The sequence below is a fragment of the Oncorhynchus tshawytscha genome, linkage group LG27, assembly GCF_018296145.1.
Source record: "Oncorhynchus tshawytscha isolate Ot180627B linkage group LG27, Otsh_v2.0, whole genome shotgun sequence".
Classification (NCBI taxonomy): domain Eukaryota; kingdom Metazoa; phylum Chordata; class Actinopteri; order Salmoniformes; family Salmonidae; genus Oncorhynchus; species Oncorhynchus tshawytscha.
The window spans coordinates 1,079,695-1,106,513 of record NC_056455.1 but is presented as its reverse complement, the minus strand read 5'-3'; the positions used below and the strand labels follow the sequence as shown (position 1 = coordinate 1,106,513).

Sequence of the window (26,819 nt, the reverse complement as noted above, 5' to 3'; positions counted from 1 at the left end):
GAATAAAATAGAATGTTCAGATATTCTCCTGTGTCACTGACATGTGACTATGAACTGAGTACCCAGGTCCTGGTTTGAACTCCCTCACTGTCATTGTGTAACCTGGAAACAATATGAAAAATGACCTTACGACTGTTAGCCTTGAATCCAGAGTGTTTCAACAGTCTTATCTGACGATCTTAAAAGCAATCAATTAAACAATCGCTCATATGCAAAATCTTTTACCAAAATTCAGAGAACGGACTTCATTCGTCCAATACAAAGGCAGACACTATTCCCATCGGTGTGTACATACATGCCCAGTTAATCAACAGCTTTCACTCCAACAAACAATGTGTGTAAACATAGTAAGATGAGTTACTTTGACATTAGCAAATGTATTTACGCCTTTTTATATACCTTGTACAATGTATAAATTTGACATGCTATTGTAGAACTAAAAACATGTTAACATGACCATTTGTCTTTTTAGGTAGAAAAAAAAACAAGCAAACCATTCTACCTATTTCACTGACTTGTGTCAATTTAGAACAAGGTCTAAATTACATTGTGGTAATTCTCTAAAACAAAACTATTCCTGATACAGGACTTATGTATAAACTGATAGTACAGTTCAAAATTGTATTCACAGTATTTCTTATGGATGCTAGAAAACATTTTTTTTTTTAAAGCAGAAACACAGGTTCAAAGCCATAAGAGAGAACATGATTATTGTTCAGCTTTTTTTAAATGCTTGAATAACAAGTTAAAAGAATTGGACATCTCAGTGAGAGCAAGATGCAGAGGGAGGGAGACGATCTTAGGCTTTCAAAAGTAACAAAGAGCTTTCCTGAAGTCTCTCCAGGATAGGTGGAGTTGTGTTAAGTACACACGTAGTCACACCAGGCCTTCTCCTTCAGACACTACTCACTCAATAACATTTCCCTCCATCAGAGAGAGGTTTTATACCTCCACCTATGTGGATAATGGTGACAAACTTGCAGCCAACTGATGTCATACCAAACAGGTAATCTCCTAGGCAAGAAAACTATTCGTCTTCCTCTTTTTGGATTATTTAACCAGTTGATCAGTTCTCCGAGGAGGAATACGTCTCGTTTGAACAAAGTCCTGAGTCTTCCACTGTGCAGCTTATTCTTTTGTTAATTATTTATCATAAATGTACATTGAGTGACGAGTGAAGTTGAAAAAAATCTATTTAAAAAAAGAATCTAGTAGAATGTTAATTTCTCATGTGGTAAAAATACAGTATATTCCCAATAATACAGCACCACGTTCAAATATTCGGGATGACATTCCTGTTGCTGTTGAATTTCACTTATATAAAAGGTTGATATTTAAAGTAAAGTATTCCAAGTCTGCAATGAGAGGGAAAGATGTCAGGTTTGCAGACAGTCCTATCAGTCTTTACACAATCAAGATGAGTTGAAACCGGCTCCTGGTTTTCCACTCATAACCATGCACAGTCGAGCATAGATATTCTGAGAGTAAGACAGAGGCAAAGGAAAGATACTTACATTGTTCTGTGTCTCTGGTCAAACAGAGAAAATCTACTGTCTAAGGTCATTGTACAGTCCATTGGTAGAACATTCGTGGGAGTTTCCATTGGGTTGACCTAAGCCATTACCTACAACAAAACATTATGGTCAAAATGCTAGATTAACACAGTGACAAACTGAGAAACAACCACCTATAGAAACCACATCTGCTTGTTTTATTACCTGTGTGTTCGTTGAAGTGGCAGTGCGATGCGTTTTGAGGAGCTGCTGTTGGTGATCCATCACGAGAGGAGAAGGAGCGGTCGTTGTCATCGGCGCGATGGCGTATCTTAGGGTAGCTTTTGTCATAGCCATCGTCCTGGCAACGTCGCTTCTTGCTCGCCCTCTCATCATCGCTGCTGCTTGCCCTGCGACCCTCCCGGGGGGCATTGGGGTCACAGTGCCCCTCGGGACTCTGGGTAGACTGGATCTCACCCCCTGACTTCTCATCCTCCGTGTCAGTGTCGTACCTCCTACTTTTGTTGTGTTTGGAGGAACTGCTGCCGTTGGCTGCCCTGTCAGAGGAATTCACGTCAAATGTCCTGGAAGAAAGTACACCCAGGTCAGAGCTAATATAGATCCGTTGTTAATTTATCTGACAGTGTCTCATTGTGGAGGCTTAAGAAAGAAGAAAGACTGCCTTACCTATTCTCTCGGTGCCTCTCTCTGTCCTTGGACTTCTTCTTCTTGCTCTTCTTGGGTTTCTTGGCCCGATGCTCCTCAGAGCTGTCCTTTCTCTCCTCTCTGTGAGGCTCGGGTCGTTTCACCAGGGCTGGTATGGCTGGGGAAAGGGCTGGGAGGGACTGACTGGGCTTGGTGCTGGAGCTCAGTGGGGTGGGTAGAGGGGTCTCCTGTGAAGGGTAGTAACACCTCTCTTTACCTTCATCCCTCCACCTTGAGCGTCCATGAGGCTCCTCTCTGTGTGGGAGGCTGTGGTGGCTGTGCTCCCTCCTGTCCCTATTCCTGTCCTTACTCGTTCTGTGGTGGTAATGGTGGTGACAGCGGTCCCTGTCCCTCTCTCTGGGGTGATAGCGTCGCTGTGAGAGGAATGCCTCAGACTCCCAGTTCCGGTGTCTGTCCCGGCTGAGCGAGCGGTCCCGGTACGACCGGTGGTGGTCTCTGTCTCGGTGGTCTCGCCGGTGCCTGTAGTGGTCTGAGTCATGGTCCCGGTTGCGTTCACGGCTCCTGTCCCGGTGGTACCTATCCCCTTCTCCGTCTTTATCCCGGTCAGAAGAGTACAGCCGGTCTCGATCCCTATCGCAGTCCGAAGAATGTAGTCGGCCTTTCTCCTTATCCCGATCGGAAGAGTTCAACCCGCCTTTCTCCTTATCCCGATCGGAAGAGTTCAACCCGCCTTTCTCCTTATCCCGATCGGAAGAGTTCAACCCGCCTTTCTCCTTATCCCGATCGGAAGAGTACATCTGGTCTCTTCCATCTCTGGAGCTGGGCTTTCCATCCAGCCCTACAGCTGGGCTGTTCTGGGTCTCCCTGACGTCCTCCCCAGATCCCCTGTGTGGGGCTCCGAGATCTTTCGTGGCTCCCAGGCCTGGTCCGGAGAGGACTGGGGCGACTGGGGTACTGAGGGAGCGGGGAGTGGGCTGGAGGAATAAGACCCCAGGGTTGGAGCTGGATTCCCTCAAGGCGTCGGTAAGTGGTTTAGCTCCAACATCAGCCAATGAGGATGGAGGTTTAGCAGCGGTTGATGGTGCGTGGTGAGGGAGGGGGCCAGAGTGCGTTTTAGTCCTTTTCTCTGGGGTGAGGGAGAGGCGGCTGTCGATGTCGGCACTGTGCAGGCCTTGAGAGGTGCTGGCCTGGCTGGGGTTGGCGCAATACACTTCTTTGCTGTAGAAAAATACAAAATGTTCATGAATTACTGGATCTTCAAATCATCAAGCAACGTGGATCAAAAGAAGAGAATTTGATCACGCTCACCTTGGGCCACTGTGGTGAGCCTCCGCCCCATTAGACATGCTGGAACCCAAACCGGGTGACATCGCATGACCGTTACCGTGGATCTACACAACAACAGACACACATAATGAGTACACAGGTGTTGATGTGATTTGTGGAGTTCAGTAAAGTATTTAAAATGTGTGTCGACTGACTATAGGTACCTTCTCAGGGTGTTTGATGTTGTGGTGTCCGTTCTGACTGAGTTTGGAGAAGCTGTTGGTCCCGTTACGGTGCATGGTAGCCTGGCCATTACCGATGCCGTTGGTCTTGAGGGTCAGCACTCTGGGGACGGGGCCGTAGACGGTCTCTCCCTTCCTCCCGTTAACGTGAGGCTTAGCCGTGCCGTTCCCCAGACCACTGCCTCCCTCCTGGTCCGACTCCTCAGACGACTCCTGGCCGTACGGCACCAGGAACGACGCCCCGTGACCGTTTCTGTTAACGGAGGGAGTGCCGTTAATGCGAGGATCCCGGGGCGTAGACATGTCTGATGTAGACTGTGACGAAGAGGACGGCTGGGCATAAGTGGATGATGAGGGGCGGATCTGTTTGCCCTGACCGATGAAGAAGGAGAGCTTCTGGCGCTTGGCAGGGTCAGGGATGCCTGTGGGACGGTTGAGAGGATGGGAGGGAGAGGTGGCGAGCGGGTTGTAGCTAGTCTTGCCCATGCTGTTGTCACTGCTGGTGCTGGGCTTAGAGCCAGAGGGGTAGTCCCTTAGCGAGCCGTTCCCATTGACTTGAAAGATGTTCTGGGAGGGGAGGGGGACACATTTGTTACAGGCTCTTACTAAACATCTTGCCTCTGAACAGATGATTGTGCAAAAGCTGGTGGGTTTAGGCTGTACCTTGGCCATGTGTGGGGGCAGCTGTGGCCCTATGAAGCCAGTGCTGGTGTGTCGTGGCCCAATGTTGACCCGGGGTGTGAGGATGGGGCGGGGGGACAACTGGCCGAGGGGCCCCGGGGTCCGGCACGTGTGATTGTAGTCCCCTCCATTCTTCAGATCAGGTGACCTGGTGGCCAGAACAGGCAGCACCCATCACAGATCAAAAAGCTCAACCACAAAGGGAAAACAACCTGCACAGAACTGTTGCGTGGTCCAACACAATGCTTTAACATGCCAATATTTTACACCATTCAAACAAGGCTCCCCTTGGTTGACATGAATGGGAGGTACTCACCTGATGTAGAAGAGGACGTAAGCCTGCTGGTTGAGGACTGACCTGATGTCACTGACCAACACAGAGGAGTCATTCAACTGGTACCACTGGCCATTGCTAGCCTGAAAGAGAGATTTATAAAACATGCATCACACTGACATATGTAAGTATGAACATAATCCTTTATAGAAGACTAATCAAACATCTGGCTTACATAGAAAGGGTGAGAGGATTATTCACATGGGGGTTTGGGTTGTCGTCATTAAGCTTTCTTTCATTGATTGTTCCGAGAACCGTCCTACTAGTGACTTCTGTCAATATTGGAGCTTACCTTGAAGTAGCAGTAGTAATATATATTAGGTTAGATGTTAGGGCTTACCCCAACATGGTGTATTTTAGGAAGCCCTAAAATACAGTGCATTCGGGAAAGTATTCAAACAGATTCCCCTTTTCCACTTTGTTACGTTACAGCCTTATTCTATTTTCAGGCCTCTCCAGAGATGTTCGATCCGGGTTCTGGCTGGGCCACTCAAGGACATTCCGAGACTTGTCCTGAAGTCATTCCTGCATCGTCTTGTCTGTGTGCTTAGGGTCGTTGTCTTGTTGGAAGGTGAACCATCGCCCCAGTCTGAGGTCCTGAGCGCTCTATAGCTGGTTTTCATCAAGGATCGTTCTGTACTTTGCTCTGTTCATCTTTCCCTCGATCCTGGCTAGTCTCCCAGTCCCTGCTGCTGAAATACATCCCCACAGCATGATGCTGCCACCACCATGCTTCAGGTTTCCTCCAGATGTGACGCTTGGCATTCAGGCCAAAGAGTTCAATCTTGGTTTCATCAGACCAGAGAATCTTGTTTATCATTGTCTGAGAGTCTTTTAGGTGCCTTTTGGCAAACTCCAAGCAGGCTGTCATGTGCCCTTTAATGAAGAGTGGCTTCCATCTGGCCACTCTACCATAAAGTCCTGATTGGTGGAGTGCTGCAGAGATGTTTGTCCATCGGGAAGGTTCCCCCATCTTCACAGAGGAACCCTGGAGCTCTGTCAGAGTGACCATCGGGTTCTTGGTCACCTCCCCTGACCAAGTCCCTTCTCCCCCGATTGCGCAGTTTGGCCGGGCGGCCAGCTCTAGGAAGAGTCTTGGTGGTTACAAACTTTTTCCATCTAAGAATGATGAGGCCACTGTGTTCTTGGGGACCTTCAATGCTGCAGAAATGTTTTGGTAACCTTTCCCAGATCTGTGCCTCGACACAATCTTGTCTCAGATCTAGACGGACAAATCCTTCGACCTCATGCCTTGGTTTTTGCTCTGACGTGCACTGTCAACTGTGGGACCTTATATAGACAGGTGTGTGCCTTTCCAAATCATGTCCAATCAATTGAACTTACCCCAGGTGGGCTCCAATGAAGTTGTAGAAACATCAAGGATGATGGGGCTCCCGAGTGGTGCAGTGGTCTAAAGGCTAGAAGTGTAACTACACTGGTTGAAATCCAGGTTGTATCACAACCAGCCGTGATTGGGAGTCCTATAAGGCAACGCACAATTGGCCCAGCGTCTTTGGCCGTTGTAGGCTGTCATTTTAAATAATGTGTTCTTAATGACTTGCCTAGTTAAATAAAGATAAAATAAAATGATCAATGGAAACAGGATGCACCAGAGCTCAACTTCGAGTCTCATAGCAAAGGGTCTGAATAATTATGTAGATAAAAGGTGTTACAAATAAACACAGATTTTTCACTTTGTCATTATTGTATGTAGATGGAGTAAAAATCTATTTTGGAAAAGGGCTGTAACGTAATAAAATGTGGAAAAAGTCCAGGGGTCTGAATACTTTCTGAATGCACTGTATATTAGTGCTTACTTTGACGTAGCAGTAGTAGTGTCCAGCGTGGCAGCTGAAGCCAGAGTGCACCAGGACAGCATAGAGCACGTAGACCTGGGGCTCGCCGTGGGACTGAGACATGAAGGGACGCAGGTCTAGGCACTCAGCATACCTTACATCCTAAAGGAGAGAAACAGGCAATGGCAGTGGAAATCTAGATAAAGATCTGTTTAAAAAAAACTGATTTCCATGTACATTTCGCTGTCACTGACCATGTTTCCTGATGTCTTACCTTAGCGATCTTGCCCCCGTTGTAGTTGGCAAATCGCTTCAGTGAGATGGTGAGCACATTAGCGCTGCGGTGGATGGTGAATCTCTTAGAGGCTGGAACCATCTTCTTACACCTGCACAGACAGATCAGTTAGAAATACCAAAAACAAAACATGCAGAATTGGGTCGCAATAACACTGGTTTAGGCAGCTCTATACTGAGATGAACAACAATAACACTGGTTTAGGCAGCGTTTTGCTAAGAAGAACAATAAATGAATCCAGATCTACTCACTTAGCGCATCTGTAGGCATTCTCTCCATCTAGCTGCTCAGGCTTAACAAACTGTTCCAGAGCCTTTGTGATACTGGGAGCAGTCTGAAAGGTAACACGGGTGACAGTTGTCAATGATGCATTCTTAGCAAGACAATGGTTTGACAGGTTCCCCCTTTGTGCAGCATGAAAGGCAGTTCACCGTTACCTTTATTTCCAAAGCAACATCCAAATAAGGGTCAAACGTGTCAGAGACCGCTTTGCAGTTGAAACATTTTACTGTAAAAAGAAACACAATTAGATCATCTTACCTATTAACAAATGAGTCATCTAATGTTCTAATGGTGTACAAGACACAGCGAGAAAGTATAGAAATCAATCAAACTTATTCAGCAGTTGTCACAGTGCTTTAAAGATACAGTTGAAGTTTACATACACTTAGGTTGGAGTCATTAAAACTCGTTTTTCAACCACTCCACAAATTTCTTGATAACAAACTATAGTTTGGCAAGTTAGTTAGGACATCTACTTTGTGCATGACACAAGTCATTTTTCCAACAATTGTTTACAGACCGATTATTTAACTTATAATTCACTGTATCACAATTCTAGTGGGTCAGAAGTTTACATACACTAAGTTGACTGTGCCTTTAAACAGCTTGGAAAATTCCATAAAATTGTCATGGATATAGAGGCTTCTGATAGGCTAATTGACATAATTTGAGTCCACCAGAGGTGTACCTGTGGATGTATTTCAAGGCCTACCTTCAAACTCAGTGCCTCTTTGCTTGACATCATGGGAAAATTGAAAGAAATCAGCAAAGACCTCAGAAAAAAATGGTAGACCTCCACAAGTCTGGTTCATCCTTGGGAGCAATTTCCAAACGCCTGAAGGTACCACGTTCATCTGTACAAACAATAGTACGCAAGTATAAACACCATGGGACCACGCAGCCGCCATACTGCTCAGGAAGGAGACGTGTTCGGTCTCCTAGAGATGAACGTACTTTGGTGCGAAAAGTGCAAATCAATCCCAGAACAACAGCAAAGGACCTTGTGAAGATTCTGGAGGAAACGGGTACAAAAGTATCTATATCCACAGTAAAACAAGGGAAAAGGGGGACACTTGCAAGCTGAAGAACACCATCCCAACCGTGAAGCACGGGGGTGGCAGTATCATGTTGTGGGGGTGCTTTGCTGCAGGAGGGACTGGTGCACTTCACAAAATAAATGGCATCATGAGGAAGGAAAATTATGTGAATATATTGAAGCAACATCTCAAGACATCAGCTAGGAAGTTAAAGCTTGGTCGCAAATGGGTCTTACAAATGGAAAATAACCCCAAGCATACTTTTAAAGTAGTGGAAAGATGGCTTAAGGACAACAAAGTCAAGGTATTGAAGTGGCCATCACAAAGCCCTGACCTCAAGCCTATAGAAGACATGTGGGCAGAACTGCGTGTGTGAGCAAGGAGGCCTTACAAACCTGACTCAAGTTACACCAGCTCTGTCAGGAGGAATGAGTCAAAATTCACCCAATTTATTGTGGGAAGCTTGTGGAAGGCTACCCAAAACATTTGACCCAAGTTCAACAATTTAAAGGCAATGCTACCAAATACTAATTGAGTATGTAAACTTCTGACCCACTGGGAATGTGATGAAATAAATAAAAGCTCAAATAAATCACTACTATTATTCTGACATTTCACATTCTTAAAATAAAGTGGTGATCCTAAGACAGGGAATCTTTTACAAGGATTAAATGTCAGGAATTATGAAAATTTGAGTTTAAATGTATTTGGCTAAGGTGTATGTAAACCTCTGACTTCAACTGAACCTAGTCTAATACCCCAAAGGGCAAGCGACTCTCATATCGGCTTCAGTAAGTGAGACATTTAAAGATTACACTAATAAGCCTACCTCTGGACCGTAGATACCCTCCAAAGACCTGATGGATGAAACTGGTTGCTTGCGTTTGCCTGTCCAATCTGTTGTAAAAGTAAACATCAAATCGTTAAAGATGCTTATCAGTGACTCCCAATAGCCTTAAGGGAAATTGACTTTATGTGTATACACAGGATCATATAACTCAAGATAGCCTTCATTTAATTTGTCATTGGGACAGCCCTTTGAGGAGCAACAGACAGCTGAGGAAATAGAGCAAAGGTAATTAATGAGAGTAGAGGCAACCTGTTGGGGGGCAGAATAGCCTTCCACTACACGGGAGGGGGATCCTAAAGTCAGTTAAGGGCCCCTGGTGTATAGGAGATGGTCACTAAACCATGATATATTAATCATGTCTCACTCTGTGCTATATGTGAATGTGGGCCAGATGAGATGCAAGTCCAGAACAGTGCTTCCTAGTGGCTGAACACCAATTTCAGTGTAACACCTACTTGTTTAGAGGCAGGCAGGACTTTTGCATAGCGTCCACTGTGTACCGCAGGAACTCATGTGCGTCCTCTTGGCTGCCAAAGCGGAAATGCTTTGCAATCCCTGCACAGGTGTTATACAGAGGTGGGGAGGAAGACTCAATAAATAGACTTTAACCCAGCATCAACTCTTTTTTTTTGAGGGAAAACTATTTTGCTGACTAGGTTTCCCAGAATTCTGCACCTGTGATGCAGTCCCAACTCTCTTTCGATTTTTGAAGGGAAAAACTATTTTCCGGACATGTTATTTAGTTGTAATGGCTTTCAACACGCCTGAACAAAGACTTTCCTATCAACTTTGTGCTAAAGTGTTTCCCCCTCTGATTCCAAGTAAACACTACTTACTTTTGAGCTCGTTGAGGACTCCGATGGGCTTGATGACATTCCCAGAGTTGGCGAAGACCTGGGTGATGTGATTCTGCATTGTGCACATCATACAGAACCCAGGCTCATGACCTGAACATCAACACAGATGACGGTCAATCAAGTAATAGGTATTAAAAGGTACAATGCATTTAAAGGTCTCAATATTAAATCATTTATCATTTCTGGGTAACAATTAAGTACCTTAATGTGATTTTTTTGTTTTTACCAGTTTAATTGAAAACAATCAAAATAGCTTAACAAAAATCTATTTCTCAAGCAAGAATTTTGCTAGGATTGTCTGGGAGTGATCTGAGTGGGGAGGGAAAAACTAGCTATTACTGGCAGAGGTTTGGAACTCTTTCTTATTTGTCTATTAACTAATTTACCACCTGGTGTTGTCACTAGGCAGGCCAAAACTCCATCCCACCAAAACAGGCTGAAATTTCAGGCAGTCTTTTCAAACAGCTCTTACACTTAAAGGGCAATATCATAATTTTCACAGTATTATTCCAACTTTTAGGGTGGAAATGTATATAAAACACAAATCTAGTTGACTGCACTTGGCCTTTAAAGGGATACTTTGGGATTTTGGCAATGAAGCCCTTTTATCTATTTCCCCAGAGTCAGATGAACGGCATGAAGGAAGTTAGCATCGGCTCACAAAACTACTTCTAACTACTACTTCTACTTCTATCATTAGCGCAATTCAAGTTTATACCATAGAGTCTTGGTGCAGGTACAGCCAACTAGCGAAAAAATTATGTAAAATATATCATCAAAATAATATCCCGATATGTAATAACTTTTTTTTTTTTTACCCCATCAAATTGCCAAAACCCCAAGTATCCCTTTAAGCAAACAACCAACATACAGTGCCCAGAAAGTATTCACACCCCATGACTTATTCCACATTATGTTACAGCCAGAATTCAAAATGGATTAATTTGATTTCTCTCACTTATCTACACACAATACCCCATATTAAAAAGTTAACATGGTTTTTGAATTTGTAGCAAATGTATTGAAAATGAAATAGAAAAAATGTTGAATTTACATAAATCTTCGCATCCGAGTCAAGACTTTGGAGAAGACCTTTGGCGGCAATTACAGCTTTGAGTCATCTTGAATATGTCGATCAACTTTTGGGATTTTCTCGCAAATGTTCTCAAGCTATGTTAAGTTAGATAGGGAACGGCAACCCTCAAGTCTTTCCACAGATTTTCAATAGGATTCAAGTCTAGGCTTTGGCTGGGCCAATCAATGATTTTCAAACTCTTGTTTTGAAACCATTCCAGCATTGCTTTGGCTGTCTGCTTGTGGTTATTGTCCTGTTGGAATGTAAATCTTCGCCCCCAGTCTGAGGTCGTTTGCACTCTGAAGCAGGTTCTCAGTAAAGGATTTGCCTGTATTTGGCGCCATTCATTGTTCCCGCTATCCTTACCAGTCTCCCAGTCACTGAATAGCATCACCATAGCATGATGCTGCCACCACCATGCTTCACAGTAGGGATGGTGTTAGACGGGTGATGAGCTGTGCCTGGTTTTCTCCAGACATAGCGCTTTGTATTCAGGCCAAATAGTTCCATTTTTGTCTCATCAGACCACAGAATCTTTTGCCTTATGATCTCGGTTTCCCACTCCAGGTGTGTTGTCATGTAGAGACTGTTGTCCTTCTGGCAGGTTCTCCCATCTCAGCCAAGGAACTGTGTAGTTCTGTCAGAGTGGTCATTGGGTTCTTGGTCACCTCCCTGACCAAGGTCCTTCTTGCCCGGTTGCTCAGTTCGGCCGGACGGCCAGCTCTAGGCAGAGTCTGTATAGTTCCAAACATTCAACACTCAAGAAATTGTTTTATACCCTTCCCCAGATATATAGTACCTGTCAAAAGTTTGGACACACCTGCTCATTCAAGGGTTTTTCTTTCTTAACATTGTAGAATAATAGTGAAGACTTCAACTATGAAATAACACATATGGAATCATGTCGTAACCAAAAAAGTGTTAAACAAATAAAATAAAATATTATACATTTGAGATTATTCAAATAGCCACCCTTTGCCTTAATGACAGCTTTGCATTCTCTCAACCAGCTTCACGAGGTAGTCACCTGGAATGCATTTCAATTAACAGGTGTGCCTTGTTAAAAGTTAATTTGTGGAATTTCTTTCCTTCTTAATACATTTGAGTCAGTTGTGGTGTGACAAGGTAGGGTTAGTATACAGAAGAAAGCCCTATTTGGTAAAAGACCAAGCCCATATTATGGCAAGAACAGCTCAAATAAGCAAAGAAAATGACAGTCCATCATTACATTACTTTAAGGTCAGTCAATCTGGAAAATTTCAAGAACTTTGAAAGTTACTTCAAATGCAGTCACAAAAGCCATCAAGCGCAGACAGTTCCTTGGACTTAATGGTATAGTTTCTGCTCTGACATGCATGTTAACTGTGGTACCTTATGTATGAATCCATTTTGAATTCAGGCTGTAACACAACGTGGAATAAATCAAGTGGTATGAATACTTTCTGAAGTCTCAGTTTGTCGAATATAACTTATTTTCTTTCTCTTTCTAACCTTCTCCTGCTATGAAAATGTAACAGAGCCCTGGTTCTATTACCCACATACATGTTTTAGAGTGCTCCCGGGACAGCATGTAGTTAGTGAGGGGAGCGGTATAGGTGAGACACTGCAGAGCAGAGTTGAGGAAGCAGGTGTTTCCCAGGTTCTGGAGACCTGATCCGATGCGGTGGACCTGGTTCCACTTCAGGCTGAGCCGCTCGGCTGGGAACAGCACCTTCTGGGGCAGGGCGATGCCGTCCCCACTGGTCAGCACCACTGCAAAGGGGAAGGGGAAAGAAATAGTCAAATACATGACAAAAGGAGTGTTGCCTGGTAGATAACCCTGTGGGAATAAATCTCTGAAGGTCGTCTAAGGAAAAGTTTGTTTTTGACTGCGTCCAACTTCAAGGCACGATGAAAATGACCATTTTTGAGAGAGTCTGAAAAGACTTCAATTCAAAGCTAGGGCATATTTGATTGGGGGGGTTCAGGTTCATCTATGGTTCAGGGTACATCAGGCTATTGATTTAAACCCCCTCAGAGAACAATATGTTTACATAACTGGGCCAGTATAAAAGACAGCAACATAAAACACCTATGAGAACCGGTTCAGGCAGTCACTTATGAGAAGAGATGTGGGAAACTACAGCTACTCAACTCAGCACTCTGTGTGGAGAGGCTTGAAATACAGTGCATTTAGAAAGTATTCAGATCCCTTGACTTTTTCCAATTTGTTACGTTACAGCCGTATTCTAAAATGGATACAATTATTTTCCCCCTCATCAATCCACACACAACTCCATAATGACAAAGCAAAAATAGGTTTAGATTTTTTGGCAAATTTATATTTAAAAAAATCTAACTCATGACATTTACATAAGTATTCAGACCCTTTACTCAGTACTTTTGAAGCACCTTTGGCAGCGATTACAGCCTTGAGTCTTCTTGGATATTATGCTACAAGCTTGGCACACCTGTATTCGGAGAGTTGCTCCCATTCTTCTCTGCAGATCCTCTCAAGCTCTGTCAAGTTGGATGGGGAGCGTCGCTGCACAGCTATTTTCAGGTCGCACCAGAGATGTTCGATCCGGTTCAAGCCCGGGCTCTGGCTGGGCCACTCAAAGATATTCAGAGACTTGTCCTGAAGCCACTACTGCGTTGTCTTGGTTGTGTGTTTAAGGCCGTTGTCCTGTTAGAAGGTGAACCGTTGGCCCAGTCTGAGGTCCTGAGCAGGTTTTCATCAAGGATCTCCCTGTACTTTGTGCCATTCATCTTTGCCTCAATCCTGACTAGTCTCCCATTCCCTGCTGCTGAAAAACACCCCCACAACACGATGCTGCCACCCACATGCTTCACCGTAGGGATGGTGACAGGTTTCCTACAGACGTAACGCGTGGCATTCAGGCTAAATAGTTCAATCCTGGTTTCATCAGAACAGAGAATCTTGATTCTCATGGTCAGAGTCCTTTAGGTACCCTTTGGCAAACTCCAAGCAGGCTGTCATGTGCCTTTTACTGAGGAGTGGTTCCATCTGGCCAAGCTACCATAAAGGCCTGATTGGTGGAGTGCTGCAGAGATGGTTGTCCTTCTGGAAGGTTCTCCCACAGAGGTACTCTAGAGCTCTGTCAGAGTGACCATCGGGTTCTTGGTCACCTCCCTGACCCTAACCCATCTGGTTCCAAACTTGGTGGTTCCATTCAAGAATGACGGAGGCCACTGTTCTTGGGGACCGTCAATGCTGCAGAATGTTTTGGTACCCTTCCCCAGATCTGTGCCTCGATACAATCCTGTCCCGGAGCTCTATGGACAATTCTTGTCAACTGTGGGACGGGACCTTGTATAGACAGGTGTGTGAGCCTTTCCAAATCATGCCAATCAAGTTGTAGAAACATCAAGGATGACCAATGTAAACAGGATGCACCTGAGCTCAATTTCCAGTCTCATAGCAAAGGGTCTGAATACTAATGTAAATAAGGTATCTGTTTTATATTTTTAATAAATGTGCAAAAAAAAATCTACACACCTGTTTTATCTTTGTAATTATGGGGTATTGTGTGTATATATTGATGAGGGGAAAAATGTATAATCCATTTGAGAATAAGTCTAACGTAACAAAATGTGGAAAAAGATATGAAGATGGCGCCAGTGGGGGTGGCTGCAGTCTTATCGGCTCTTAACCAACCACGCTATTTTGTTTGTTTTTTCACGTTGTTTGTCTTGTTTTGTACATAATGTTGCTGGTACCGTCTCTTATGACCGAAAAGAGCTTCTTGACATCAGAACTGCGATTTCTCACCTCAGATTAGAGTTTTTCTTCAATGAGTCAGACGGGAGGGAGATAATACAGACACCTGACCAAGCCCAGATCCCCGTCATTAGCTGGAGAAGGAAACTGAGATTTCGCAGAAAAAAATCAGGGTGCCTTGTGAGGATCAGGTGACGAGTGGCTAATCTGCCTTTGCCTTCCGTCCTGCTAGCTAACGTTCAATCGCTGGAAAATGGGACGAACTGAAAGCACGTATATCCTACCAATGAGACATTACAAACTATAATATCTTATGTTTCACTGAGTCGTGGCTGAACGACGACATTAAGAACATACAGCTGGTGGGTTATACAATATCTATCGTCAGGATAGAACAGCAGTCTCTGGTAAGACACAGGGCGGGGGCCTATGCATATATGTTAACAGCTGGTGCACGATATCTAAGGAAGTCTCTAGGTTTTGCTTGCCTGAGGTAGAGTATCTCATGATAAGCTGTAGATCACACTATCTACCTAGAGAGTTTTCATCTGCGGACCCTCCTTCACCGCAGCCAACATGAGTAAAACATAACGTGTTTACCCTCGCAAGGCTGCCGGCCCAGACGGCATCCCTAGCCGCGTACTCAGAGCATGTGCAGACCAGCTGGCTGGTGTGTTTACGGACATATTCAATCAATCCCTATCGCAGTCTGCTGTTCCCACATGCTTCAAGAGGGCCGACATTGTTCCTGTTCCCAAGAAAGCTAAGGTAACTGAGCTAAATGACTATCACACACCCGTAGCACTCACTTCCATCATCATGAAGTGCTTTGAGAGTCTAGTCAAGGATCATATCACCTCCACCCTACCCGACACCCACTCCAAATTGCTTACCGCCCCAATAGGTCCACAGACAATGCAATCACACTGCACACTACCCTAACCCATCTAAGAGGAATACCTATGTAAGAATGCTGTTCATCGACTACAGCTCAGGATTTAACACCATAGTACCCTCCAAACTCGTCATTAAGCTCGAGACCATAGGTCTCGACCCCGCCCCGTGCAACTGAGTCCTGGACTTTCTGACGAGCCGCCCCCAGGTGGTGAGAGTAGGAAACAACATCTCCACCCCGCTGATCCTCAACACTGGGGTCCCACAAGGGTGCTTTCTCAGCCCTCTCCTGTACTCCCTGTTCACGCACGACTGCGTGGCCATGCACGCCTCCAACTCAATCATCAAGTTTGCAGACAACAATACAGTGGTAGGGTTGATTACCAACAACGACGAGACGGACAACAGGGAGGAGGTGAGGGCCCTCAGTGTGGTGTCAGGAAAATAACCTCACACTCAACGTCAACAAAACAAAGGAGATTATCGTGGACTTCAGGAAACAGCAGAGGGAGCAGCCCCCTAGCCACATCGACGGGACAGTAGTGGAGAAGGTGGAAAGTTTTAAGTTCTTCGGCGTACACATCACGGATGAACTGAAATGGTCCACCCACACAGACAGCGTAGTGAAGAAGAAGTAACAGCGCCTCTTCAACCTCAGGAGGCTGAAGAAGTTTGCCTTGTCACCAAAAACACTCAAACTTTTACAGATGCACAATCGAGAGCATCCTGTCGGGCTGTATCACCGCCTGGTACGGCAACTGCTCCGCCCACAACCGCAAGGCTCTCCAGAGGGTAGTGAGGTCTGCACAACGCCTCACCGGGGGCAAACTACCTGCCCTCCAGGACACCTACACCACCTGATATCATATCATAGGAAGGCCAAAAAGATAATCAAGGACAACAACCACCCGAGCCACTGCCTGTTCACCCCGCTATCATCCAGAAGGCGAGGTCAGTACAGGTGCATCAAAGCTGGGACCGAGAGACTGAAAAACAGCTTCTATCTCAAGGCCATCAGACTGTTAAACAGCCATCACTAACATTGAGTGGCTGCTGCCAACATACTGACTCATCTCTAGCCTATTTAATAATTGGATGTAATAAATGTATCACTAGTCACTTTAAACAATGCCACTTTAAATAATGTTTACATACCCTATATTACTCATCTAATATGTATATACTGTACTCTATACCATCTACTGCATCTTGCCTATGCCGTTTGGCCATTGCTCATCCATATACTTATGTACATATTCTTATTCATTCCTTTACACTTGCATGTATAAGGTAGTTGTTGTGAAATTGTTAGATTACTTGTTAGATATTACTGCATGGTCGGAGCTAGAAGCACAAGCATTTCGCTACACTCGCATTACCATGTGTATGTGACCAATAACATTTGGTTTATTTGAATTTGTATTTTTTGTAGCTGTCAACATACCACCACAGACCGATGCTGGCACTAAAACCGTACTCAATGAGTTGTATACTGCCATAAGCAAACAGGAAAACGCTCATTCAGAGGCAGCGCTCCTAGTGGCCGTGGACTTTAATGCAGGCTAACTTAAATCCTTTTGACCTATTTTCTATCAGCATGTTAAATTTGCAACCAGAGGGGGACAAAATCCAGACCACCTTTACTCCATACACAGAGACTCGTGCAAATCTGACCATAATTCTATCCTCCTGATTCTTGTTTACAAGCAAACATTAAAGCAGAAAGCACCAGTGACTCGGTCTATAAAAAGTGGTCAGATGAAGCCGATGCTAGACTGTTTTGCTAGCACAGAATGGAATATGTCCCGGGATTCATTTTATACACTTGTGAGTCCTGCAACCAAAGATACCTTGTCTGTACCTACTATATCTGTTATGAGTTAAAAGATTTGAGTTGAGCACACCAACCCTCCTCACCTTGCTCCTTGGGCCTGTCTGCACTGCTGCTGTTGACTGTGGCTCCAGGGGTGGGACCCATGCAGCCCCCTGTCTTCACCCTGGGGGTGTCGGAGGACGAGGGGCCCCCCGCCCCCCAGCTGGAGCAGCCACTGTCCATCCCGTTCCCGTCACCACCGGGAAAGTTCAGCGATCCTGAGCGCTTGCACCCGACTGACTCTAGGTCAGATTTCTCTGAAGATCTGTCAACTATGGTCATTGTTCATTGCTGTTGGACAAAAAAAACACATAGAGAGGGTGATGTTAGGCAATGTTTCTTTAGATACTAACCTAGGCCTAGTTGGGAGTACTGAACTGTGTCAAAAATCATCTTGGAGGTAGAACACATGAAGTAACACCTAGGAATATAAAAGTAAACATCTTGAACAAGACTAGCTCTGTAGCTCTAGAAGAGGATGAAAGAGCTTTACAGAAACTGTAACAGCCCATAAACCACCCAAAAGCATCCTACTTTCCATTTCAAACTCACATTATTTGCTGGAACTCTAATGGGTCAGTGCTACTGGAGGTCGGCCGATTATGATTTTTCCACGCCGATACCGATTAATCGGCCGATTTTTATTTTATTTGTAATAATGACAATTACAACAATACTGAATGAATACTTATTTTAACTTAATATAATACATCAGTAAAATCAATTTAGCCTCAAGTAAATAATGAAACATGTTCAATTTGGTTTAAATAATGCAAAAACAAAGTGTTGGAGAAGAAAGTAAAAGTGCAATATGTGCTAATGTAAGAAAGCTAACGTTTCAGTTCCTTGCTCAGAACATGAGAACATATGAAAGCTGGTGGTTCCTTTTAACATGAGTCTTCAATATTCCCAGGTAAGAAGTTTTAGGTTGTAGTTATTATAGGAATTATGGGACTATTTCTCTCTATACCATTTGTATTTCATTAACCTTTGACTATTGGATGTTCTTATAGGCACTTTAGTATTGCCAGTGTAACAGTATAGCGTCCGTCCCTCTCCTCGCTCCTCCCTGGGCTCGAACCAGCAACACAACAGCCACCATCGAAGCAGCGTTACCCATGCAGAGCAAGGGGAACAACTACTAGAAGGCTCAGAGCGAGTGACGTTTGAAACACTATTAGCGCGCGCTAACTAGCTAGCTATTTCACTTCGGTTACACCAGCCTCATCTTGGGAGTTGATAGGTTTGAAGTCATAAACAGCGCAATGCTTGACGCACAACAAAGAGCTGCTGGCAAGACACACAAAAGTGCTGTTTGAATGAATGTTTACATGCCTGCTTCTGCCTCCCATCGCTCAGTCAGATACTTAGATACTTGTGTGCTCAGATATGCAACGCAGGACACGCTAGATAATATCTAGTAATATCATCAATCATGTGTAGTTAACTAGTGATTATGATTGATTGTTTTTTATAAGATAAGTTTAATGCTAGCTAGCAACTTACCTTGGCTTACTGCATTCGCGTAACAGGCAGTCTCCTTGTGGAGTGCAACGAGAGAGAGGCAGGTCATTATTGCATTGGACTAGTTAACTGTAAGGTTGCAAGATTGGATCCCCCGAGCTGACAAGGTGAAAATCTGTCATTCTGCCCCTGAACGAGGCAGTTAACCCACTAGGCCGTCATTGAAAATAAGAATGTGTTCTTAACTGACTTGCCTATTTTATTTATTTATATATATATATATATATATTTTTTAAATCGGCAAATCGGCGCCCAAAAATAACAATTTCCGATTGTTATGAATACTGTATACTCTGTATACTTCTGGCCCTTCTTTGGACACTGTGTTAACACTCCAGGCAAGCTTCAATGCCATACAACTCTCCTTCCGTGGCCTCCAATTGCTCTTAAATACAAGTAAAACTAAGTGCATGCTCTTCAACCGATCGCTGCCTGCACCTGCACGCCATCACTACTCTGGATGGCTCTGACTTAGAATATGTGGACAACTACAAATACCTAGGTGTCTGGTTAGACTGTAAACTCTCCTTCCAGACCCACATCAAACATCTCCAATCCAAAGTTAAATCTAGAATTGGCTTCCTATTTCGCAACAAAGCATCCTTCACTCATGCTGCCAAACATACCCTTGTAAAACTGACCATCCTACCAATCCTCGACTTCGGCGATGTCATTTACAAAATAGCCTCCAATACCCTACTCAACAAATTGGATGTAGTCTATCACAGTGCCATCCGTTTTGTCACCAAAGCCCCATATACTACCCACCATTGCGACCTGTATGCTTTCGTTGGCTGGCCCTCGCTTCATACTCGTCTCCAAACCCACTGGCTACATGTCATCTACAAGACCCTGCTAGGTAAAGTCCCCCCTTATCTCAGCTCGCTGGTCACCATAGCATCACCCACCTGTAGCACGCGCTCCAGCAGGTATATCTCTCTGGTCACCCCCAAAACCAATTCTTTCTTTGGCTGTCTGGTGGTGTAAATGGGTCATATAAAAGTCATGCAGACAACCCCATGGATATAAAAGCAAAAGTATTTCTCAGAGTGAGAAAACGAGTTCTGCAGACAGTGTAGAAGCCCCAAAGGCATGCTCTGTTTAGGTTTTGCATTGAATTTACATGCAACATAGAGACAAAGCTTTGAAGTTTGGTTTAGTGACTGCAAGTTATAGAAGAACATTACAACAAAGTGAACAGCAATCCTAAATGGATCCTATGCCCCAGTGGAGATCTGAAAGAATTTGACAGGAAATGTATGATTTTTGCCTTAGTCAAGACTAAAATCCAGGAATTCAGCAACAAACAAAAAAACATGATTTAGGAAATATGTTCAAGTGTTCGCAAAAATAAAAAGACATACAGTAGATGAGCAAAAGTGGACACATGCTCGTTGAACATCTCATTCCAAAATCATGGGCTGTAATTACAGCCTACACTCTTCTGGGAAGGCAATGTAACATTGCAGCGGGGACTATATTCCATTTAGCCACAAGAGCATTACTGAGGTCAGGTACTGATGTTGGGCAATTAGGTCTGGCTAGCAGTCGGCGTTCTAATTCATCCCAAAGGTGTTCGGTGGGATTGAGGTCAGGGCTCTGTGCAGGACAGTCAAGTTCTTCGACACTGATCTCGACAAACCAGTTCTGTATGGACCTTACTTTGCGCACAGGGGCATTGTCATGCAGAAACAGGAAAGAGCATTCCCTAAACAGTGGCCACAAAGTTGGAAGCACAGATTCATCTAGAATGTCATTTTATGCTATAGCTTTAAGATTTCCCTTCACTGGAACTAAGGGGCCTAGCCCAAACCATGAAAAAAAGCCCCAGACCATTATTTCTCCTCCAAAAAACTTCACAGTTGGTAATATGCATTCGGGCATCAGCCAAACCCTGATTAATCCGTCAACCACAGATTAATCTGTCAGACTGCCAGATGGTGTAGTGATTCATCACTCCAGAGAATGCGTTTCCACTGCTCCAGAGTCCAATGGCGGCGAGCTTTACACCACTCCAGCCGACGTTTTGGCATTGAACATGGTGATCTTAGGCTTGGGTGTGGCTGCTCGGTCATGGAAACCCATTTCATGAAGCTCCTGACAAAGAGTTCTTGTGCTGACGTTGCTTCCAGAGGCAGTTTGGAATTCGGTAGTGAGTGTTGCAACTGAGGACAGACGATTTTTAAGCAATAACAGCACTTACAGATGACCAGGGCAGCTTTAGCAGGGCAGGAATGTGATAAACTGACTTGTTGGAAAGGTGGCATCCTATGATGGTGCCACATTGAAAGTCACTGAGTTCTTTAGTAAGGACATTCTACTGCCAATGTTTGTCTATGGAAATTGTATAGCTGTGTGCTCGATGTTATACACCTGTCAGCCATAGATGTGGCTGAAATAGCCGAATCCACTCATTTGAAGGGGTGTCAACATACACTATATATACAAAAGTATGTGATCATGTTTCAAGGTAATCTAGATATGAAATTATTGTATTTGAAAAAAAACATCTATTTTTTGGCTTAGTTGTGGTCAATTTGCAGTGTAAATTAATATGCTTCGACCATCTGCTCCAACTAAAATCGGCCCGCGGCTGAATCTAGCTTCCTACCTGAGTGAGTCTAGGGGTCTTTGGTTCAGCGTTTGAGTTGCATCTTCGACACCTGGCATCTGGGTTGCATATATAGTAAATGCGTTTCTGAGACACACACACACAACTTTACTAAAACGCCGCCAAATTAGATCACATTATCACTACAGGTCAGTAGTCTAAACGATTTTTATTTATTTTTTTAACCCCCCTTTTCCCCCCAATTTTGTGGTATCCAATTGTTAGTAGTTAGTGTCTTGTCTCATCGCTACAACTCCCGCGCAGACTCGGGAGAGGCGAAGGTCGAGATCTATTGCGTCCTCCGAAACACAACACAACCACTGCTTCTTAACACAACACGCATCCAACCCGGAAGCCAGCCGCACCAATGTTTCGGAGGAAACACCGTACAACTAGCGACCTGGTCAGGGTGCACTGCGCCCGGCCCGCCACAGGAGTCGCTAGTGCATGATGAGACAAGGATATCCCTGCCAGCCAAACCCTCCCTAACCCGGACGACGCTAGGCCAGTTGTGCGCCGCTCGAGCCCAGAGTCTCTGGTGGCACAGCTAGCACTGTATACTGAACAAAAATATAAATGCAACAAGTGTTAGTCCCATTTTTCCTGATCTGAAATAACATCTCAAAAAACATCTTTCTAAAATGTTGTGCACAAATTTGTTTATATCCCTGTTAGTGAGCATTTCTCCTTTGCCAAGATATCCGTACCACCTGACAGGTGTGGCATATCAAGAAGCTGATTAAACAGCATGATCATTACACAGGTACACCTTGTGCTGGGGACAATAAAAGGACACTCTAAAATGTGCAGTTTTGTCACACAATGCCACAGATGTCTCAAGTTTTGAGGGCGTGTGCAATTGGCAGGTATGTCCACCAGAGCTGAATGTTAATTTTTCTACCATAAACTACCTCTAACCTCGTTTTAGAGAATTTGGCAGTACGTCCAACCGGACTCACAACCGCAGACCACGTGTACCCACGCCAGCCCAGGATCTCCACATCCAGCTTCTTCACCTGCGGAATCATCTGAAACCAGCCACCCGGGCAGCTGATGAAACTGTGGGTTTGGACAACCCAAGAATTTCTGCAGTTCAGCATCGTAACTGACTTCTGTGGGCAAATGCTCACCTTCGATGGCCACTGGCACGGTGGAGAAGTGTGCTCTTCACGGAAGAATCACAATTTCAACTGTACCGGGCAGATGGCAGAAAGTGTGTATGGCATTGTGTGGGCAAGCGGTTTGCTTATGTCAATGTTGTGAACAGAGTGCCCCATGGTGGCGGTAGGGTTATGGTATGGGAAGGCATACGCTACGGGCAATGAACACAATTTCATTTTACATCAATTACATTTTAATACACAGAGATACCGGAAGCTGAAAATGTCCCAGTTCTTCCATGGCCTGCATAGCCACCAGACGTCATCCATTGAGCATGTTTGGGATGCTCTGGATCGACGTGTACAACAGCGTGTTCCAGTTTCCACCAATTCCCGCCACTTCACACAATCATTGGAGGAGTGGGACAACATTCCACAGGTCACAATCAACATCCTGATCAACTGTATGCGAAGGAGATGTCACGCTGCATGACGTAAATTGTGGTAACACCAGATACTGACTGGTTTTCTGATCCACGCCCCTACGTTTTTTTTAAGGTATCTGTGACCAACCGATGCATATCTGTATTCCCAGTCATGAGAAATTCATAGATTATGGCCTAATGAATTTATTTCAATTGACTGATTTCCTAATATAAACTTAGTCAAATCTTTGAAATTGTTGCATGTAGTGTTTAGTTTTGTTCAGTGTAGTTATCTACTACTGAAGTCACATGGACAACATTTTATTTTTATATAACATTTCAAATTAAAATACAAACATACGACATCTCTACATGTATATTTTTTTCTGAATAAACAAAAACTTTTGAAGGTCAATCCTTGTGATTTAAGTTCCTAAAAAAAAAAGGATTCCAAAACCAGGGGTTACAGTTGTATATATGATAGAGCTGTAAAAAGTTTTTTTTTTGTTATTGACTAATTCTAGGGATTTTATTAGATATTGGATTTAGAGACAGATTTCAAATATTAGTTTGTGTATATAAAATTTCCGGAAGAAATTAACTACTAATTCATTGGTTTTGTTTTCATTTGAATAATAACATATTACATCTTTCATTGTAAATACATGGGTCTTATTGATGAAATTAAAAATGTAAATTCTTAACTAGCTCCAAAATTACTTCACAGAGTCAAAATGTGTATTATAGTTTCTCCTTCTTTATCAAATAAAAGACATATGTCCTCTAAAACAATTAATTTAGACTGGTTATTGCAAGGATATAGTTTGTGCAAGATTTTAAAGTGAATTTCTTTTACTTTATTTGATATACAAAATTTGTGAGGAAGCAACCAAGTTTTCTTCCATTCAATTTCAGTACTATGTGCGTTCCAGAAGAATATCCCTCTAGGAGAGATCTTGTTCTTGGAGTGAAAAAGTTATGTATTTACATTTCTTATCCAGCAGGGGGAAACCTAACATAAGTTGTGCATCTATCATGACATGTTCACCAAAACACAAATGAGATTTCATTAATTGAATCAGTCCTGCAGGTATTGCTTTGCATATAGAATACAATTCTTTATAATGTATTGGGAAGTTATGTTTCTAAGAACTTTCTATAAGAGAGTATATTTTCTTCTTTATCAAATAAATCAAGCACAAATGTAATATTTATTTCGACCCACTTAGGAAAGAACAAAGACTTGTTTTTAACAACAATATCTTTGTTGTTCTACAGAAGTGCCTGGTGTGGGGAGGACATGACAGTTTCCAGGCTAAAAGGGCATGTTCATGAAATTTGGACAGTTTGATGGGTAATTCTGCTGGAGAATAATTGCACTTCCACAAAAATTGAAGACCCCACAATAAAATATGACAGGGAATGAAGTACCATATAGATTCCGAGCTAATCGTACATCTTTTTATTAAGTTCACTTTAAAAGGTATTGTTGATATCAAAGAAATCTAGTACTTCAAGCCCACCATCAGCTCTTTGGTTTGATATTACAGACTTCTTACATGCGTGTTGTTTATTTTTCCATATAAAGTCTAGGAAAGTTTTGTTGATATCCTTGCTGGTTTGATCAGTTACAAATAGGGATAGAGCAGGGTATGGACAACATTGTAGATAGCAGTAATGACACGTGACATACAAACACTAAAGTGAAACCAGAGACGGACGAGGAAGCGAGACATCTCACTCGCTCATTTTTTCTGGTTCATATAGTTATAACTAAGCAGACCATAACTGAGAATTATTTCAATGGTAAAAGACCTGAGTAAGACATCTTAATTTATGCACCATCTTTGGTGAAAGATTTCCAGGGAAAGAAACCATCTTTCTCCGAAATCAGAATAGGGAAGCTTTGATCTTAAAGGGGCAATCAGCATTCGAAACAATAACAAATCCCCCGACCCGGTTTCGGTAAAAAGCTGAGGGATGGGGCTGGAGATATGTATGGACAGCGCTATGAATGCAAGACCAGACCATCCATGATATCACAATTATAGTTTCAACAATTGAGGCTATATAGTGTTTGTTTACAAACATTGGAGTAAAACATGCTTATAGTTTGGGTTCTGATGGAGTATGACAGTTGAACTAAGCTCATGAGGCATTTTAGTTTTTTGAAAGAAAAAAAAAACATGAAATGGGCATGGTCTAATTGACTCAACAACCAAACATATGTTTTGTTTTCTTAATGAAACAGAAAATAATCTGTTGTTTATCAAATGTAACTGATCCTGCTTTCTAATATACTGTACCGCTCTGCTGTCTGTGCAAGAAGCTGACTTAGCTAGCATTTTTTAGCACATAGCTACTAACTAACGTTAGTTGAAAGCGTTCTAACGTTAGTACAGTACCTAGCAGGGACGCTATTTCCCCATTTTTACCTAGCAGAGACGCAAATTCCCAAATTGCGGTAGCAAACTAGCTAATGATTACAAATCAAAAACAAAATTAGCTACATGGATTTTAAGTTCTCAATAAATCAAAGTAGTATTCCTAGGACTTTCAAGCGACAATCGTTTCAAACAAATAATGTTAACCATTAAGATTGACTTTTTACACGCACGTTTACGACAACTGTTCCTCCCAAGTCCCACCTCTGCCTGGCAGTCTGGCTGGCTGAGGCTTTAGCGAACGCGATAGGCCTCTAACACGTAATTCAAAAGATCAGAAAATATAATTTCAAACTTTCTTACCCTGTTTTGAAATAAATGTTAGTAAAGTAAATAATGTCGTATTTCTTATGAACACGTTCAGAATGTCTTATTCTGAGGTGTGCATGTATGGTAACCACAAACGCCATGGTAACGGTAAAACGTAGCTAACAATACTGCCCAAATGGGCTATGAGCATTGTCATTGTGCAACAATAACGAACTACGTTGGTTAGCAATCATTGGTACAATGCAAGGTAGCTGGCCTTTTCGGTGGTAAAACAATACATGTGGTGTTTATGTATGGTTCCCTGATAAACCTGAGATTTTAACGCCGAACCATTTTAGCATTCACAGGTTTATCTATGGGAAAGATGGCTAGCTAGCTGCTAGGCTAACTACGTTCTAAAGAGGGGCTCAAGATTTAAAATTCACCGGTGGTTGAGCGCTCGCCTCCGACATGACACTCAGTGAGCCGCCCGGTATAGGCTAACTACAGAAAAACCCAATGGGTTAAATCAGTTGGACTTCTCCAACTAGACTAATACAATGCTCAGTATTTAATACAACATAAATGCTCTTACCTGTATTTTTTTATAAATATATTATTATACGTGCATGTCCATGTATTATTTCCAGCTGTAGTCAGTCCGTGAACAATGACGTAGCTAATTTCCCTACGGGTAAATCCGGGTACTACGGATGAAAGGAACTCTTGATTCGCTGAGGCTCAGTGAAACGTGTTCACAGGAGTCGTAGAAAGCACTTACACGCCTTGACCTTTATGATGAGATGCAACGGGTAAACCGTTAAAGGATCGTTTTTATGCATTATATTGGATTTGGATCGTTCTTAAGCAAAGCTTATACAACAACTGTACTCCCAGACGATTCGTGACTGTTTGAGGCATGCATAACAACAATTAACGGGAGTGAGTGTGTCTAATTCATTTCCTGGAATTCAAGTGGTCAAACAAATACAAGCCTTGTTGGCTTGATTACCTTCATCATATGAGTATATTAGTCGCAACCACAAATTATGTAAATTAATCTTGACCAGATAAAAAATATTGTCTACAATGGAGACAGAGGAG

General features: G+C 43.3%; 1 protein-coding gene across 3 annotated transcripts; it reads right to left on the bottom strand.

Annotated features, from left to right (window-relative positions):
* Positions 1-205: 205 nt before the first annotated feature.
* LOC112259439 (ubiquitin carboxyl-terminal hydrolase 42) lies at positions 206-26,550 on the bottom strand. Of its 3 annotated transcripts, none has more exons than XM_024434159.2 (19): positions 26,311-26,550; positions 17,407-17,653; positions 12,417-12,626; positions 9,779-9,889; positions 9,398-9,497; positions 8,922-8,989; positions 7,211-7,281; positions 7,025-7,107; positions 6,753-6,864; positions 6,500-6,640; positions 4,665-4,765; positions 4,331-4,496; positions 3,650-4,234; positions 3,468-3,550; positions 2,854-3,377; positions 2,181-2,817; positions 1,719-2,077; positions 1,515-1,624; positions 206-1,355 (listed from the first exon to the last, which is right to left on the bottom strand). In XM_024434159.2, the coding sequence occupies exons 2-18, from the start codon at positions 17,642-17,644 to the stop codon at positions 1,548-1,550; spliced, it is 3,666 nt and encodes a 1,221-aa protein (XP_024289927.1). In that variant the 5' UTR covers positions 17,645-17,653; positions 26,311-26,550; the 3' UTR covers positions 206-1,355; positions 1,515-1,547. The 3 variants fall into 3 exon arrangements, with proteins under 3 accessions (XP_024289927.1, XP_024289933.1, XP_024289917.1); XM_024434165.2 differs by having other exon boundaries at positions 2,181-2,885; positions 2,922-3,377; XM_024434149.2 differs by having other exon boundaries at positions 2,181-3,377; positions 26,311-26,548.
* Positions 26,551-26,819: the final 269 nt, after the last annotated feature.

Bases quoted from the DNA above. Each gene is read 5' to 3' on its own strand.
- LOC112259439 (XM_024434149.2), bottom strand. From the start codon at position 17,644: ATGACCATAGTTGACAGATCTTCAGAGAAATCTGACCTAGAGTCAGTC. The intron at 9,890-12,416 runs GTATGTGGGTAA...GTTGATGTTCAG, and splicing joins CCGGGAGCACTCTAAAACAT to GTCATGAGCCTGGGTTCTGT. The intron at 6,865-7,024 runs GTGAGTAGATCT...CTGTCTGTGCAG, and splicing joins AATGCCTACAGATGCGCTAA to GTGTAAGAAGATGGTTCCAG.